This window comes from Haplochromis burtoni, unplaced genomic scaffold, assembly GCF_018398535.1.
Source record: "Haplochromis burtoni strain Fernald_Lab_line unplaced genomic scaffold, NCSU_Asbu1 Contig_112, whole genome shotgun sequence".
NCBI lineage: Eukaryota > Metazoa > Chordata > Actinopteri > Cichliformes > Cichlidae > Haplochromis > Haplochromis burtoni.
In genome coordinates this window covers 130,791-146,115 of record NW_024582473.1, presented here as the reverse complement: position 1 = coordinate 146,115, position 15,325 = coordinate 130,791, and the positions used below count along the sequence as shown (strand labels likewise).

At 41.2% G+C, this 15,325-nt stretch overlaps 2 protein-coding genes across 2 annotated transcripts in view; both read right to left on the bottom strand.

Moving 5' to 3' along the window:
- tcp11l1 (t-complex 11, testis-specific-like 1) overlaps positions 1 to 6,858 on the bottom strand; it is a 9,652-nt gene extending 2,794 nt beyond the window's left edge. The window contains exons 1-8 of the mRNA XM_005928351.2: positions 6,547 to 6,858; positions 6,031 to 6,180; positions 3,702 to 3,834; positions 3,504 to 3,624; positions 3,189 to 3,409; positions 2,779 to 2,915; positions 1,227 to 1,396; positions 941 to 1,122 (exon numbers count right to left, since the gene is read on the bottom strand). Coding sequence (XP_005928413.1) covers positions 941 to 1,122; positions 1,227 to 1,396; positions 2,779 to 2,915; positions 3,189 to 3,409; positions 3,504 to 3,624; positions 3,702 to 3,834; positions 6,031 to 6,172 — 1,106 coding nt within the window. The 5' untranslated portion in view covers positions 6,173 to 6,180; positions 6,547 to 6,858. The remainder of the gene's footprint in view (positions 1 to 940; positions 1,123 to 1,226; positions 1,397 to 2,778; positions 2,916 to 3,188; positions 3,410 to 3,503; positions 3,625 to 3,701; positions 3,835 to 6,030; positions 6,181 to 6,546) is intronic.
- Positions 6,859 to 9,417: 2,559 nt separating this feature from the next.
- On the bottom strand, positions 9,418 to 15,276 carry LOC102305182 (DEP domain-containing protein 7). Its single transcript, XM_042223460.1, has 12 exons — positions 15,167 to 15,276; positions 13,852 to 14,037; positions 13,610 to 13,751; positions 13,414 to 13,509; positions 12,974 to 13,155; positions 12,312 to 12,510; positions 12,070 to 12,221; positions 11,781 to 11,942; positions 11,505 to 11,647; positions 11,294 to 11,419; positions 10,601 to 10,676; positions 9,418 to 9,833 (listed from the first exon to the last, which is right to left on the bottom strand). Exons 1-12 carry the CDS (start codon positions 15,231 to 15,233, stop codon positions 9,622 to 9,624), a joined length of 1,743 nt encoding a protein of 580 aa, XP_042079394.1. The 5' UTR covers positions 15,234 to 15,276; the 3' UTR covers positions 9,418 to 9,621.
- Positions 15,277 to 15,325: the final 49 nt, after the last annotated feature.

Sequence of the window (15,325 nt, the reverse complement as noted above, 5' to 3'; positions counted from 1 at the left end):
CAGAAATCTCTCAGTCAGAACATGATATATCATGTTTAGGTAACTAGTGAAACTAGCGAGCTAACTTGCTGCTAACTTTCTCCTAACTTCTAACTCCAATAAATTTAATAAATTCTGTTTTCATGGATGCCTGGATAATGAGGCGATTGTGGCTCAAGAGTTGGGAGTTTGCCTTGTAATCGGAAGGTTGCTGGTTCGAGCCCCGGCTTGGACAGTATCGGTCGTTGTGTCCTTGGGCAAGACGCTTTATCCGTTGCCTACTGGTGGTGGTCAGAGGGCCTGGTGGCGCCAGTGTTCAGCAGCCTCGCCTCTGTCAGTGCGCCCCAGGGTGGCTGTGGCTACAATGTAGCTTGCCATCACTTAGGGACTAAGTAAAGCGCTATACAAATGCAGGCCATTTACCATTTAAATAGTTAGTACAAAGCACATCTTTTAAAACTGTTGGAAAACACACAAACTCCACAGAAAGGTTCCAGTTGACCAGAAAAAAATAAACAAAAAACCCCTTAACATAGTGACAGCAAAGTCCAAAAAAGTTGTCCAGAAATTAGTGGTCCATCTTTTATATACAATTTGTGGAAACAACACTACTCTTGTCTAAATGAGGCTAAACTAGTCACATCACCACATCTGTGAAACTGATGGAATCTACAGTGTCTCTTTTTATTTTTGCTGAATTCAGATCAGGCACATTGCAGAATATGTCAGCATGGGACCTTTCCAGAGAAAGTTATCTTGAAATTCAAACTAATCCTAAGTCGTTCAATTTACGCATTAATGCAAGTCAAATTAAATCCACTCTGGCTCAGTCATATTTGTCCACCTTTGTTTATTCACATAGAGAATAATTAGTGCTTGAGGAAGTGAACTGAAAGAAATGAAGGCAAATTTGGCCACTGTAGCTTTAAATATAAAAAAATATATATATCTTTGTGCTTACGGTGTATGCATGTCTGCAAGCAAGACGTTAACAGTGTTTTTGAGGGTCTCCATCAGTCCTGGCAGGCCTGAGATGGCATCCCCAGTTGTAGTGTAGACAATGAGCAGCACAGAGGAGAGAAGAACCAGCTGTTCAGCCTCCTGCTGCATCTCCTGGAATCGAACCTGATCCATCAACACCGTCTGTAGATAAAAGCAGAGGAGAATTTAAGGATGAAGCGTAGAACACAAGAAGTGAAATCTAAACAAGCACTGAGATACAATGAACCAGGATTTATTGGGTTTACCTCCGGGAAGGGGTCTGAGTCGTGGTCCCACCTGAGCAGGCGAAGATAGGCATGGTTATGAACACTGAGGGGGTGGAGTGAAGAATCAGATGCAGCACCACCTGTTGCTGCTGAGTCTTGCAGGCTTTTTACTGTATCCTCAAGCCATTTCTCAGTGAAGTCTAAGGCATCTGAAGGAGAAACGATCATTGTTATTATTCAGTATAATAATAGCAGTACTAGTCAGCGGTATTACATCATTATAGAATATAATACAGGAGTCTATAACCAAGATTTTTTCAGTTTTCTGTATTGTTAAATGTAAAAGGTTCAGACTACACTAGACAGAAGGGCTAACATACAAATATTTTGAGTAGAGCAGAGGTTTGGGAACAGCACCAAGCAGGACAGACGAGATCTGCAAAGAGTGGTGCGCTCAGCCGAACGCATCATTCAATCAGAGCTCCCTGACCTGCTATAAATAAAAATTTGAATTTGAATTTGAGATGCACAGTGGTATAAGATGAATTATTTAGTCTATGTGTAAACACTGCATCAAATCAAAGCTGTTGCGTGCTGCTGAAATTCACCTGATTTTCAAAAAGTATAACAAAGAAGTGGCATTCACACAGGAGTGACTACACCCCTGTACATCACATGCTTTTTAAAAGCATTCAATCATTGTGTAACTTATAACTGCAGTATTCGTGGGTTGACAGATTGAGTATTTCCCTTTTGTAAAAAATAAAAAATAAATACGTTAATAAAGCAAAGAGTCAAATTTGAAGATGTTTGGTTACAGAAAAATGCAATTTTGTATCCTTTCTGATCTTTGGATATCTCACAAACAGCAATGAGCAATTAGAAAACAATGGACGCCACAAACTGCATATATAAAACACGCATATAGCTGTCACAATGTTGGCTTGTGAAGTCAGATTGCAAAGCCTCAAGTGTTTGTTCAGGTTTTGGCATCCAGATGTCAAGACCCCCGCTGCCTGATTCTGATGAGGAGCATAATTAATAAAATAAAGATTATGTTGTATTGATATGACTGGAACCTGGATGTTGAGCTGATACAGTCCTGAGTCACAGAGCAAGAAAACTGAGGGCCATACTCCAACAGAAATCCACATAACCAGTCTTTTTGAGTCACCCTTTGCTGGCCAATAAAAAGAATACAACCTCAGTGGAAAGTCTGACTTTGCTTCACTTTTCACATCTGGAAGCTACATCCATGTTTTATACAGTCTGTAGTACATCTTATTAGAGCTGCAGCTCCTACAGTCATGTTCTGAATGACAAATGGGCAACTGTGTCAGTCTTGCTACAGAGGTAATCAGTGGGTATCACAGTACTCAAGATGGTGCAAAGGACATTGCACAATGTTAACGTCTACAAATCTACCAGCTAATGAGAGATATGTTTTGGGGTTCTGTATTTCATATTGCAGGTGATTAGTCTGAATACAGTAGAATTAGACACTGCGGGTTTTGTGCTATTTAAATAATCATATGTAATGTTTAAAGCTAATAATGCTCATAACAGTAAATATGAAAGTTATATCCCTTACTTGGTTGTTTCTCCAAAAACTCCTGGAACTTGTTCCTCTCATATTCAACAGACTGTTGCATCAGATGTGGTCTGATGCTGCTCAGGGCAAAGTTAGCCATGTCCACCTTCATCAGGTCCAGCACTGAAAATATGGCCCTAAAACATGACAGATGGAAAAAATGGGCAAACTCTAAGCACTGATGATGAAATATACACATTTCATGACAAGCCAAACTTTTAATTCAGTCTTGGTAAGTCTGGATCTGTACTAAGAAGTTGTTAATAGCGCTTTGAGCTATAATCAAAGAACAGTCGCTCTTATACAAGCTGAGAGCTGCATGGTCTGATGGGAATGAAATTACACAATCTAAAAATAAACCACAGCCTGGAACATGCAGAGCTAATGATGACCTGTCTTCCATGGCTTACTTGAGCAGAGGCACAACTTCGGTGATCTGCTTCAGCTTCTGGATGTCCTCGTCTCTGCTGGGGGCGCAAAGTGAGCCCATCATCCACACAATGAACTGGGACAGACGACCGATGTCAAGAGCTCCATTTTCAGCTTGCTGCTGGATCAGGGGCAAGTCCAAAACCTCCTCAATCTGAGAGCGCAGACGACCGTGGCCTGGTAGCAAGAAAGACAGCAGTGTCTAAAAGAGGGGAGACGAGAGGTTAAAAGAGGTTGGTTAAATCTAGAGAAGGATGATTGAAGAATACGAATGAATGCAGGCTTCAGCATCTCACCTCTTTGATCTCAGCCAGAAGTTTGATGGCGTGTTCATATGACGGTGGATCCTCCTTCAGCTGGGCTTCCAAACAATCCCAGAATGCTTTGTGCATGATCTCCTTCACTCTGCGCTCCAAACTGTTCCAGAACAACACGCATGCTTTTATATCTGCAGCAAGAAAGAACTCACACTGAGGAAAAGATCCAGTCCTCACCTTCCTTCAGGAAGCTCCGCGGGTTTGATTTGAAAAGCCTGGTTCACCATTATTTCATGAGCCAAAGCCATGTTGGTGACTCCTTTAGCTGTCTCCATCAGTTCCTCCACAGAGACAAACCTGGGTGGGCTGGCTAGAAAGAGAAAATGTATATATTTGTACACAATTACACGTCATTCTTTCAAAAGATAAAGTTTCCTTCATCTGGAGAACACACTGGATATAAACTCATTTACTGAGCGCATTATCTCTCACTTCCAAATGGATTTAGTGTGAATGTTTTACAAGCAGGCAACACTAAGTGCAATAAGCGTTGATCTCCTCAATTCATCAGTCAGAGTCTAAACAAAGCTCTCTGTTCAGCAGCACACCTGCCTTTAAGCAAAGCCTCTGTTGTTGTGGCTCACGGCCATGAGCAAAAACAAAAAGTCACAATGTTCCACTCTCGTGAAGTCATCATCTGCACAAATCTAAATCTGGGAATAAACACATGAGAACATTTTCTACATCAGAACTGACAAAGTTAATCTTTTTCCGTCTTATACAAGTCCAAGCTGTTTTTAAGTGGACAACACTGTGTCACATATTTAGTAGTACTCATGTGGATATATGGCTTTGGAGGAGTGTTTTGTTTTGAGGTTTTTGTTTACATTTTCGAGGGCTAGCGTCCTCCACAGCTGGAGCTAGAATTGATGTTTGGACTTTCCAGACCCCTTTGCAAGGTTTTTAATGTACACCGTGTCACAGTTTACTGTGTTCAGCACACAAACCAAATGATATTACCTGCCAAGCATCTTAGAAAACATGGCATTTTAACACAGAACGCACAACAACGAGGCAAAGTAGTCTGTCAAATTTGGTGTGTCCAGGTTTAGTAAACCTACCAATCAATTCATAACCAATTAGTTGTCATTACTGAGAAGGTACAGCTGAATCTTCAGAGGTGGATGATGTATATACTGCATGGACAGTGTAACCGATAACTGCTAATTGCAAATGCTTGTATACATCTATCATTCTACTTCTTTTTGCAACCTACATTTGGCTAGCTCTAGATAAAAATCAGTCAATCAGTAATAAACCCATCACACAGCCTCACTGACATGAAGCGTCTCTGTACACAGTTCTCACAATTCTACTTATTGACTCACTGGCAGTGACTGCAAGAGCCAAGTTGGTCAAAACAAGCAAGCAACACAGACAAGAAGATTTTATCTGCCAACGCTTGAAGGCATGTGCCTGTGAACTGAAGCATTCATGGTCTGACTCCTGTGGTCAAAAACAGGGCGAAGATCACATGTTTGAACAGAAGAACTGAGCTGTTCTCACAGCATGCAAGAAGAAGGGGTCAGAGCCCAACTCCAGCCAGACTGCTAAACCATCTGTGCTGCCTCTTTCAGGACATATTCTCACATGTATGTAGAAGGTCTCACAGCCAACATGTTTATGGATGACCTACCCTCAGAAACACAGGCCTGCAGGGGAAGCAAAGGCCTGAAATGACAGTGAGCAGCAGGAACCAGTAAATCTTTTTTGAAAACGTACTTTTAGGTAGAGGTGGGCGGATTGATCCAAATATCAATAGTATCGACACCAACGCTGGTATCGGTATCAGAGCAATACTAGAGTGACAGGGTCAATAAATGTATGTATATATACTTTTTTAATGAAAGAATACACCTCAAGCATGCACTATGAACAATGTCTGAACCTCTGTGTGTTGATTGTCACATCTATTTATAGCCTATAGCACATTCAACCAACAGAAGCTGACCCAAAGTGCTTTACGGGTGGGCACATTTATATTCCAGGTTTCAAAGTACATGAAAAGCTGAATAGTGTTTTTTTGTTGTAATTACTAATTATTGCAGTACGTAATCACAATCACAGTAAATCACAGTGATTTAGTGGTCAACAAATGTGTTCAAAATGAGTAAATTAATGATGATACATCTCATAAATCACGACACACTGCTCGTCCCTAAATAAGGTGCCTTTACAGGTTTAAAAGTATCGGCATTGGTATCAGCATTTACTTGGTATCAGATGGATACCAAGATATGCAGTATGACACAGCACTACTTTCAAGGCTGTGCTATTGTTCAGTTTTCATTTCAGTCACATGACAGGCTGTGACACATTTAATCCAGATCACATTCATGTGTTTAGCCAGTTTATTCAGTTGAATTAAAACAAAGTTTCACAGAAACTAACCAGGAAGTTTAACAAATCTGATGCTTTTACAAAGTCTCTGTTATATGATCATGATCTCATTAGTTAATGAGCAAGACTGCAAACAGTACTGAACAGTTAAAATAAGCCTGATCACCTTGTGGAGTGTTGCCTCTGTGAGGACTCGGAGTGTTCGCCCGGACCCTCTTCCTAACCGTCTCCCCAGAAGCCCCCTGCCTCTGCTCCTCCTTCGACTCCTTGTCTCCTCCATCCTCCATGTGGTCTGCCTCCTTTGGCATTCTGGAGTCTGCAGGAAAACAGGTGACATGGAGATTTGAATGTGCAGGGATTTGAAATCTGAGAGTCTGCTTTTAAGAGCCCAATCACTATGATACAGCCAGGTCTTTGTAGAAGGGTGTATAGCAGGGCTACACCAGGAAGCAGTGGCTGTCACGTGAAAGGACCTCACTTAAGAGTACAAAGAAAAAGAGATGTGCAGATTTGTTTCTGTGGTGCTCAAATGATGACATCATCTGGACTGGTAGAGGATGAGAGAGGGGAGGGGGGGGGATCCGTGTGGCAGTGCGATGCTAAGACTGAGGAGGTGAAGTAAACAGAACAAAGCCTCATGGGTACTGTGGCTGTCCTCGCAGGCTTCGGTAACGGTACTAACCTTGTCCTCGGCAGCCCCGGGGGGAAGAGACGCGTCTGATGTGGAGCTCAACTTATCTAACGTTAGCTTTATAGTCAGCGTGAACGCCGCTTTCTGTTCAACAATAACAACACAACAACAAAGCTTTATGACACCGCTACTCCTTCATAACCCAGACACACGTTTATTCACAACTTCACCGCCGCCAGGTACCGCGCTCAGGAGAAGAAAGGCTTTGGTTTATCCTCGGAAACTCCAGCTTTTTTATTTACGTCGCAGCCCTCCTCTGACGGGTTACAGCTAATCAAGAGACGCTTCCTGGATTGGGTGGGGCTAGCGTGACGTAACAGCCGAGCCCCCCTCCCAAACGCACACACACACGGACACAGCGGCAGAAACGTTACATTTATTAGGGCCCGAGCACTGAGAGTGATGGGTGACATCTGCAACTCAAATTTCTCTAGGAAAGCTTTAAGGAGTTGGTCTTTGGTTACAGTGAAAAGTGTGAGTTTTTGTTAAGGGTGTGACCCCAGCAGTATTGATGAAGAAAAAAATTAGTATAAGTCAAAGAAATCCAGTCTGATCAGTACCAGACTTTTCAGGCGGGATGACAGACCTGCCCTGAACAGATTGTCATGTCTTTCACTTTGATATACTGATTATCACAGGTTCATCGGGTTCACCTCAAAAGCGGTGAATATTAACTTCAGTCCCTCATGATGCTTCAGTGAGAAAGTTCAAACTGAACGGCGCACCCTGGTGGGAAGGCGGTTCACCATGAAAGATGAAGTGGCTGTTGAGGAGCTTGGAAAGATTAAAAAACACTCTTGAAATTTGGCCCACTCCTCTAATGTCATGAAGGCTTTCTTGTTATGTGATCATTTTCATGGAATATTGCAAAATGGCTCAACAGCGCCCCCTACAACATGATTTTGAAACCTGGTAAGCTTATGTAAGCTATCAAGATGTACAAAAATGTCTCTTGGAGCAATATCCCAAATCCAACAGGAAGTCAGCCATTTCAAAATTAAAGTGTCATTTTGGCGACACCTTCCCTTCTTTTCAGACCTCGTACAGGGATTTCATTAGATTGACTCGATCTCCAGTGCAGGGGATCTAAAGACCTTAATGATGTTAAATTGCGAAGATTTTTACGTTCAGGGAAACGGGGTGGTCATGGCGGCACGTGGAGTTTCAATCACTCGCCAAAAAGCATTAATCTGCTGTCACTCAGAAACCAAGTTCAGTCTCTCCCAAACTTCGTATGTATGAGTCGAGAGTCAAGCTCGGAAATATTTGATAAGCCATTTGTCAGTAATAGTTAGAGCGCCACCTAGTGGGACGACTATAATCATCATTGAATGAGATGAAATTTTAGCTGGTGGTTCTACGCATGAATTCCATCCATGTGACATAAGATCGGACATGCTGGGTGTAGGTGTTGGGCGTGTCTCGATGCCCTGGGGTGCGAGGACCCTCAAAACGCTGCTCGCAGCTTTAATTTTATTGTAATTGTCTAGCTGCTCAGATGTGAAGAAGAAGAAGAGTTTCCTTCTCAGACATTTCCAAATAGATTTGATTTCAAAAGAACAAAAGTAAATTTTACTGGATTTCTTCTTTGATAGACAATAACTGGCCTTCCTATACATCCCTATATATGGATGGTAGAAATACACAAGAATGTTACAAAATATCAGCTAAAGGAAGTGATAAGGTACAAATATTTTGTTACTGTACTTAAGAGGAATTTACAGGTATCTGTACTTTACTTAAGTATTTTTTTTCAACCATCTTTTTTACTCCCTACATTTTTAAACAAATAGCTGAACTTTTTACTTAAAATTTCAGAACAGGCTCGCTACTTTAGGTTCAAAGGTCAAACTGGTTTGAGCCTAAATGGGGGTGGGGGGTTGTCTCACACAAAGGGATGAAAGAGCAAAAACATAAATTATGCATAATTTATAACGCTATATAAGACCTATGTTTTACTTTCTTACTTTGAATACATTTCAGAGCTTGTACTTTTTCACTTGAGTAAAGAAGTTGAATCAGTAACTTTCACTGGAGTATTTTTTAACACAAGTATCGGGATTTCTATCCAAGTAAAGAATGTATGTACTTTTGCCACATTTGCAAACGATACACTTCTCACCTCATTGTTTGAAACACCTGTTCAGCTGATATATTTAACTATCCAGCACCATGGCAGCAACTTAATGCTTTTAAGTGTGCAGACACAGGGAGGAGATGCTGCTAAAGTTCAAACTGAGCATCAGAGGAAGAATGGTGATTTAAGTGACTTTGAATGTGACATGGTTGTAAGAGCCAAAAGGACTGGTCTGGGTATTTGATAAACTGTTGATCCATTTAAATGTTTCCCCACATTACCATCCATTCTATCTAATATTATATCCAATTTGCTGTACAATGAGGTTGAATGCCTTTAGGAAAACAAAAACATACATGCTGATTGATATCAGACGTGTTACGTGTAACAGATTTACAGAAAGTGAACATTGTTTGAGAGCAGGTTATTTTACTGCAAACTCACTCCATTGTTATGAAAGTTTGGAACCACCCCCTCAGGTTTTCAGTCAGAAAACTGATCTACAGAGAACTGAGGAGTGTGAATGAGTGGTTTGTTTTTTTTTTTGTTTGTTTTTTTTAAACTCTAACTGTTAAAGATTTAAAAAACAACAACAACAACAAAAAAAAACAAAAAAAACAAAAACAAAAACCCTCTTGAATTATTTAAACAGCTTAGAGTCTAACACATATAATGCTTAGAGTAGAAGTTCCCAACGTGGCCACCTCAGGCTCTCTTCCAGAAACCAGTTCATTGGCAGAATATACTTGCAAAGAGCTAAATGTTTCACATTTTACAGAGATGCATTTGAGATTTTGTAAACAATTGACATTTTATTTAGTAAATACACATACATGCTTTAGTATTCAATATTTATACATTTGATATACAGACACAGACTTACTGTCAGTCAAAAATGCATCTGTGGAGATGGTTCACTTTTGTACAACAAGCAAGTAAAAAGGCGAAAAACACTTTAAAGAAAACAGCAGAGACAAATCTGCACAGATCTACAGCACACTGAAGGCAGAGTCACCAAAGTACTGGTTAAATATTTCTGGGTGGGAAAGGTGAAACTGTCTAAGAAGACGCTTTTTCTCCTTGGCTGAGATCTTGGCATCCAGGTGGATGTTGTTTAAGAGGACCCACAGCGCTTGGTTGGTGGTGGTTTTTGTAGAGCTTTGTAAAGTGTTCCTGTCGACCTGCTGACAGAATGTAGAACCTGAAGAAGAGAGAGAAAAAAAAAAAAAACGTTAAAGGAAATGAACATTGCATAATTGTCAATTTAATGTAACTACAGACCTCCAGTCTCAGCTGGGAATAAAGTGATCTGGAGATTCTGCCACCACTAGGGGGCAGTGAAACATCAATAACCTACACATGATGTAGACCAATTTATGAATCACAACGGACGAGGAGAACAACAATAAAGAGGAAAATTTAATTAAAATTGATTTGAATAGAAATGTCTGGATATAATTTAGTTTTTTTCTGCAGATTATGGTCTCCACCAGGGAGCATCTGCTCTTTAGCTGCATGACCTCTTAGCTGTTCTGGCCAGTTAGTCTATGGCAGATCCAACAGTGCTCATTTTTCTTAGAAGAGAGCCTCACTCTGTGGAGATGAGGGAAATCTGCTGTTGCAGATATTCAGGATGCCACGCCAAGAAAATTACTGCATGTTGAAGAAACTGTTTCACTCCATCAGTAATTAAAGATTTTTGGAAAGACTGTCATAGTAATACACAGTCATAGTGAGAGAATTTTAAGAATTTAGAGCATTGAAAGATCGCTTATGTGCGACCTGTTTGAGTTAAAGAAAGACTTCATGTTAATGTTAAAAGATAAAAGTATTTTACTGAATTACAGATACCATTCCTTTTGTGTTTTGCAGTGAGATGGAATTGTGCGATCTGTTCTGGAGTTTCTCCATCTTAAAAGGAAACTGATGTTTTGTGTCATTTACCAAAAGTAATCAAAAGCCATTTACCCGTCACATCCGGCTGTTTCTCCTGTACGAGGCAAGCCAGCTTGTCACTCACTACTTTGTGCAGAGCCCCAGGTATCTGGAGCAGAGAAAAAAAATAAATAAATAAAATTTACAGAACACAGCTGCGCATAATCCATGAACACCCCAAACCCCAAAAAAAAAACCAAAAAAAAAAAAAACCAAACCACAGTTGGAAGAACAAGAACTGTGTAGCTTTACATTTCTATTTAACCCATTCATATTTTCCCACATTGTCTTCCTTTGTAATATCTACTGCTTCACAGCACCCCAAGCGAACCTTCGAGACACATTTCCATTTACATCGATGTCTGCTGTGTGGCCACTTGTGTACAGCTTTTTTATAATTGCCATCTCTTCTACTACAAGTCAAAAGGGCCCCATGCAAACACATTTTAAGTTGTTGGACAAGCCGCAGATTTACTTAGCAGAGGTTACCAAGGAGAATATTCTAGATAAAGTAACTGATTACATTAAGGATGGCCAACTACAGTAGGTCATCCTTAGCGGTGGTTTGAGTGACCAGATCACAATGGGTTTAGTTCGTATGTACAAACATTTCTTGCACAAATCTTTGATCAATTTTTCTCCCCGCTTTCTTGCTGCACTGGGGCAAGAAATCAGGCAAAAACATTCATCATCACTTTCTCACACAGACCAAAAGCATTCTATTACCTTGAAGATTTCTTTAACATTGCTTAGCATAAAGACCAATATAAGATCTTCTTTCTCTTTGGAGAGAGCCTTGCTGTGTAGGATCGCCCTGGAGAAAGACCTCTTCACTGCCAGCCTGTTCTCAATCTACAGATGACAGAGCACATTCTTTGATGTCAGACCCCCCAAAAAAATAAATAAATAAATAAATAAAAACACCACTTGCTCTCACCTCCTTGTCCACTTTAATCCCATGTGGGTCAGCTGCCAGAGACACGAAGATAAGCAGCCTACGGAGCTCATCTCTGCGGCTGTGCGGCAGCAGCTTCAGACACAGTTGCAGAGCCTCGAGAGCCTTATCTAATTTAGCATTTACTGAAAAGGTGAGAGAATGAAAGAGACAGTTGTGCTGCAAGTGGTGAGGTTATTAAAAATCTTTGGAGGAGAAGAGAGCATGGTTGGAGAAGCGGTAAAAATCTCACCGTCACGTCTGAACCAGTGTTCTTACCGAGCAGCTCTGTGATGGCTGTGTAGACATCAGTCATGTGCTGCGGCAGAAGTGGAAGCCTGTTTGTGATGCTGTAGTGTTTGACCAGAGTCCCATATAGAAGCAGCTTACACTGGGCCAAGCCACTTGGGGAGAGATGTGTGTGCTCTGCACTGTTGTCACCTGAGTATTTTGAAGCCATTGTTAAACATGCCATCATTTGCAACATAAGCTATACATGTCTCTCACCATAGCTCACCAGTGGTGTTTACATGCTTTACCCGATTCTGATACTCATCATACCACTTGCCTCTTTCTTGGACGCCGAGACCAGCTGGTTCTGGGTCACAGCTCTCATTATCTTGAGGGAAACAATGAGGCAACTCCCTGCTGAGCTCCACTACCGGCTGGTCAGGCAGGAAGTCCAAACAGTTCAAAGCTGCACAGAGCCACTCATCTTCCCTGAAAAATGAGGAGGAAACAGTGCAAGTGAGATCAACAAAACATCAAATTTATAAAAAAAAATAAAGATTTTTAAAAATCCAAACTTACTGAGAATCTCGGAAGGCCTTGAGGATCTGTCGGTCCAGGTGGTTGCTGCTGTAGATCAGATCTGGGTTATTGTGTGCCAGGTTGGCTGGAGATGGAGAGGATGGGCTCTGCCTGCACTGAAGCACGCCTTCCAGCACAGGGAGCTCCACCAGGTTTAACAGCCTGAGCAGGGTCTGCTCCTGCCACACCTCATCCACCACTGCAGGAAAGAGCCAGAGGAACCAAGCTCTAATTGAGTTGCAGCCTGTGCAGGTGTATTGCTGCCTTTTGTCCCCCTGAATGCAGCCTATGATAGGATCCATGCTGTTAAACTAAATGTGTAATGTTATTTGGCATCAAACATTGCCTGATAGATGCATATATTGCTCAAAAGCTGAATAGATCATTCAGCATTAATGTCAAATTAACAGATGTGCAAGTTACTCAAACCATGTGAATGAATGTACTCCAATTATCCTCAGAGATGCCGGATTGTGGCTGATCCAGTACCATCTGCTACATGTCTCTTTGAATGCAATTTGCTTGATGATCACAGCTATGTAGTACAGATTTCCTGCTTGTCCTTTGCATACCACAGCATTATGTATTGCAGAAACATTTGCTTTAGTTTAGTTGTTCAGGATTGCTTTAGTGATGCATACGAAAGAAAGATTTGTGCTCACATGATTGTGGTAAACCCGTGGCTGTCTGTACCCTGCACGGACTCAGACTCAGACTGTTCATCGGCAGCTCCAATGATTGGCTGCTAGTGGCGGGAGCATCTAGCTGGCTGGAAGTATGAGTGAAGAGGACTGGGGTGGACATCTCAACAAGCGATGCAGGGGGACAGGTCTGCTCTTCCTGCCTGAAATGCAAGAGACACGGATTTCAGGCACAGTAAATTCAGACCTTGATGGATCTACGCTACAAAAGAATTCAGCCAGTCCCAAAGGTAAAAGCAAGGTGTACCTAATAATATGGACAGAGTATACAGTAATATTTATTATTCAATTCATAAAATATTCATACATGAGATACATTTTGACTTGATGCTACCTTTGGTTAGATGTTTTATATGCAGTGTGCCTGTAATACAGATAAATAAATATTTTAGAGGTGATACCTGTCTGAAGGAGCGCAGGTGAAGAACTTTTGGATCCCATTCACAAGCACACCTTTTTCCAACTCATCTACTGAAGGAGTAGATGTGTCTACAAACCTGCATGTTTATATGAAATGTTTAGGGAATGCCATCACAGGTAGAAATTTTTTTTTTTTTTTTTTTTTTTTTTTTAAAAAGTTGGTTTCATGTATCCAACCTGTAAAGAGCGCTCTTGCTGTCATGAAACGCATCCTGTTTCTTGTCTTTTCCCAGCACTTTGGTTCCCACCGCCTCAAACACGCCGCACTCCAACAGCGCCTGGCACACACACACCACTTTGTCCCGAGACACGACGGCACCTTAAATTTAATCAAATAGAAGGGCCGAATATCATAAATAAAATGATCTCTAGAAGGTGAAGCTATGGGAATAAAACAGCATCTACAAACCAACACACACCCTCAAAGCCCTTCGCTTTAACAATGTATTCTGCCAGTACATCCACACCCTCTGAGCCAAGGAAACAGTCACTGTGGGATTTCAAGAGGACTCGTCTGCGCTTCACGGTCACAGTAGACTTCAGGTGGGAGATAAGGCTGCTCCACATGGTGCAAGACTGGACTGGCTTGGAGGCCACACAAGGAGCTTTAAAAAAAAAAAAGAAAAAAAAAAGGCACATTCAGAACAAACTCTTAACATATTTTACAGGCAATTTGTGCAGGGCACGATTAGATATATGCAAAAGGACAGAAGAGACCTCTTAAACACCTTTATAGGAATATATATCTCTAAGAGAATGAGGGAAAGGAGCAATTCCACCTTGTAGTGCAGTTTGCACAAATTGTTTTAAAAATGCACTCACGCTACAAACATTACTGATGAGTCAAGACAGTTGTTAGGCTGCTGATGTAAATTGATTCATTAGTGTATATTTGACAAAGAATCTGAATTGACACGTCTCACTTTTTATATGGCACGAATCAATGTGTTATTTTATCAGGTGGCAATATGTCTACGTGCAGTCAGAGGGGAAGAGCCAGGGCCAAAGGTGAGGCACATCAAGCACAGAATAATAATTTTAATCTGAGGATAAAACGCATGTACTGAGGCTGAAAGAAGCTTCAGTGCTCTCAGAAGACTAAAAAGATGGCTAAGGTCAACAATGACTCAAATGAGATTAAACAATGCTGCTGTATGTCCACCAGGAGAGACTGGACAGTATAGATGTAAAACAAATATGCCAGCAGTTTATCTCAGTTAACGAGAGGAGCAGGCATGTGTTTGGCTCCTTCACATAGTGGACATTGAGTTGTTGTGTGGGACACCAGTAGTCCATGTCTGTTGCTGTAACAGTAGTTCATGTTTAGAATAGAAAATCTCAGCTCACTGATTTGATCGGGGCAATAGTGCCTAATCTGTTGCATAATTTTGCTGAGAGATCTTTTACTTTGTGGCAATCTTAGATGAGTAGTTTTATGGCCCAAAATACTTAGTCATTTGTTTAATAGTAATTTAACATTATAAAATTCACATATAAAACTATGAATCATCCGTCCCCACCAATGCCAAAACCAAATCTACGCCCTTGGAAAGGAGAGAAATCAAGGGTTGAGGAGGAAGGTTAGACTAAGCACAATAACGGAAACCTTAAAATGACCACTGCCAAATCCTTTGCCACAGCTGTTTGTAAGTGCAGCTTTGCAACGCTTGCTTAACATGAGAAAAAAAACAATCAGATCTCAGTTCAGGCCTCCGCCAGGTGCAAACAACTCACCTTGATTACGCACACACAATTTCTCCGCAAGGTTCAGCGCCGCGGCTCTTTCTTTTATTGAAGCCATGCTTCTGACGGATTACAAAAGCTGAGAATGGGCGGGTATAAAAGCAGGAGGAAGCAATCAATGAAAGCGCCTCCAATCAAACAAGCGCCCTC

What these genes read in the sequence shown, in the direction of transcription:
- LOC102305182 (XM_042223460.1), bottom strand. Translation starts at nt 15,233, where the DNA reads ATGGCTTCAATAAAAGAAAGAGCCGCGGCGCTGAACCTTGCGGAGAAA. An exon ending in CACGGGTTTACCACAATCAT is followed by an intron (nt 12,511 to 12,973) that starts GTGAGCACAAAT and finishes TCTTTCCTGCAG; the next exon opens with TGGTGGATGAGGTGTGGCAG. An exon ending in AAGGCCTTCCGAGATTCTCA is followed by an intron (nt 12,222 to 12,311) that starts GTAAGTTTGGAT and finishes CTCATTTTTCAG; the next exon opens with GGAAGATGAGTGGCTCTGTG.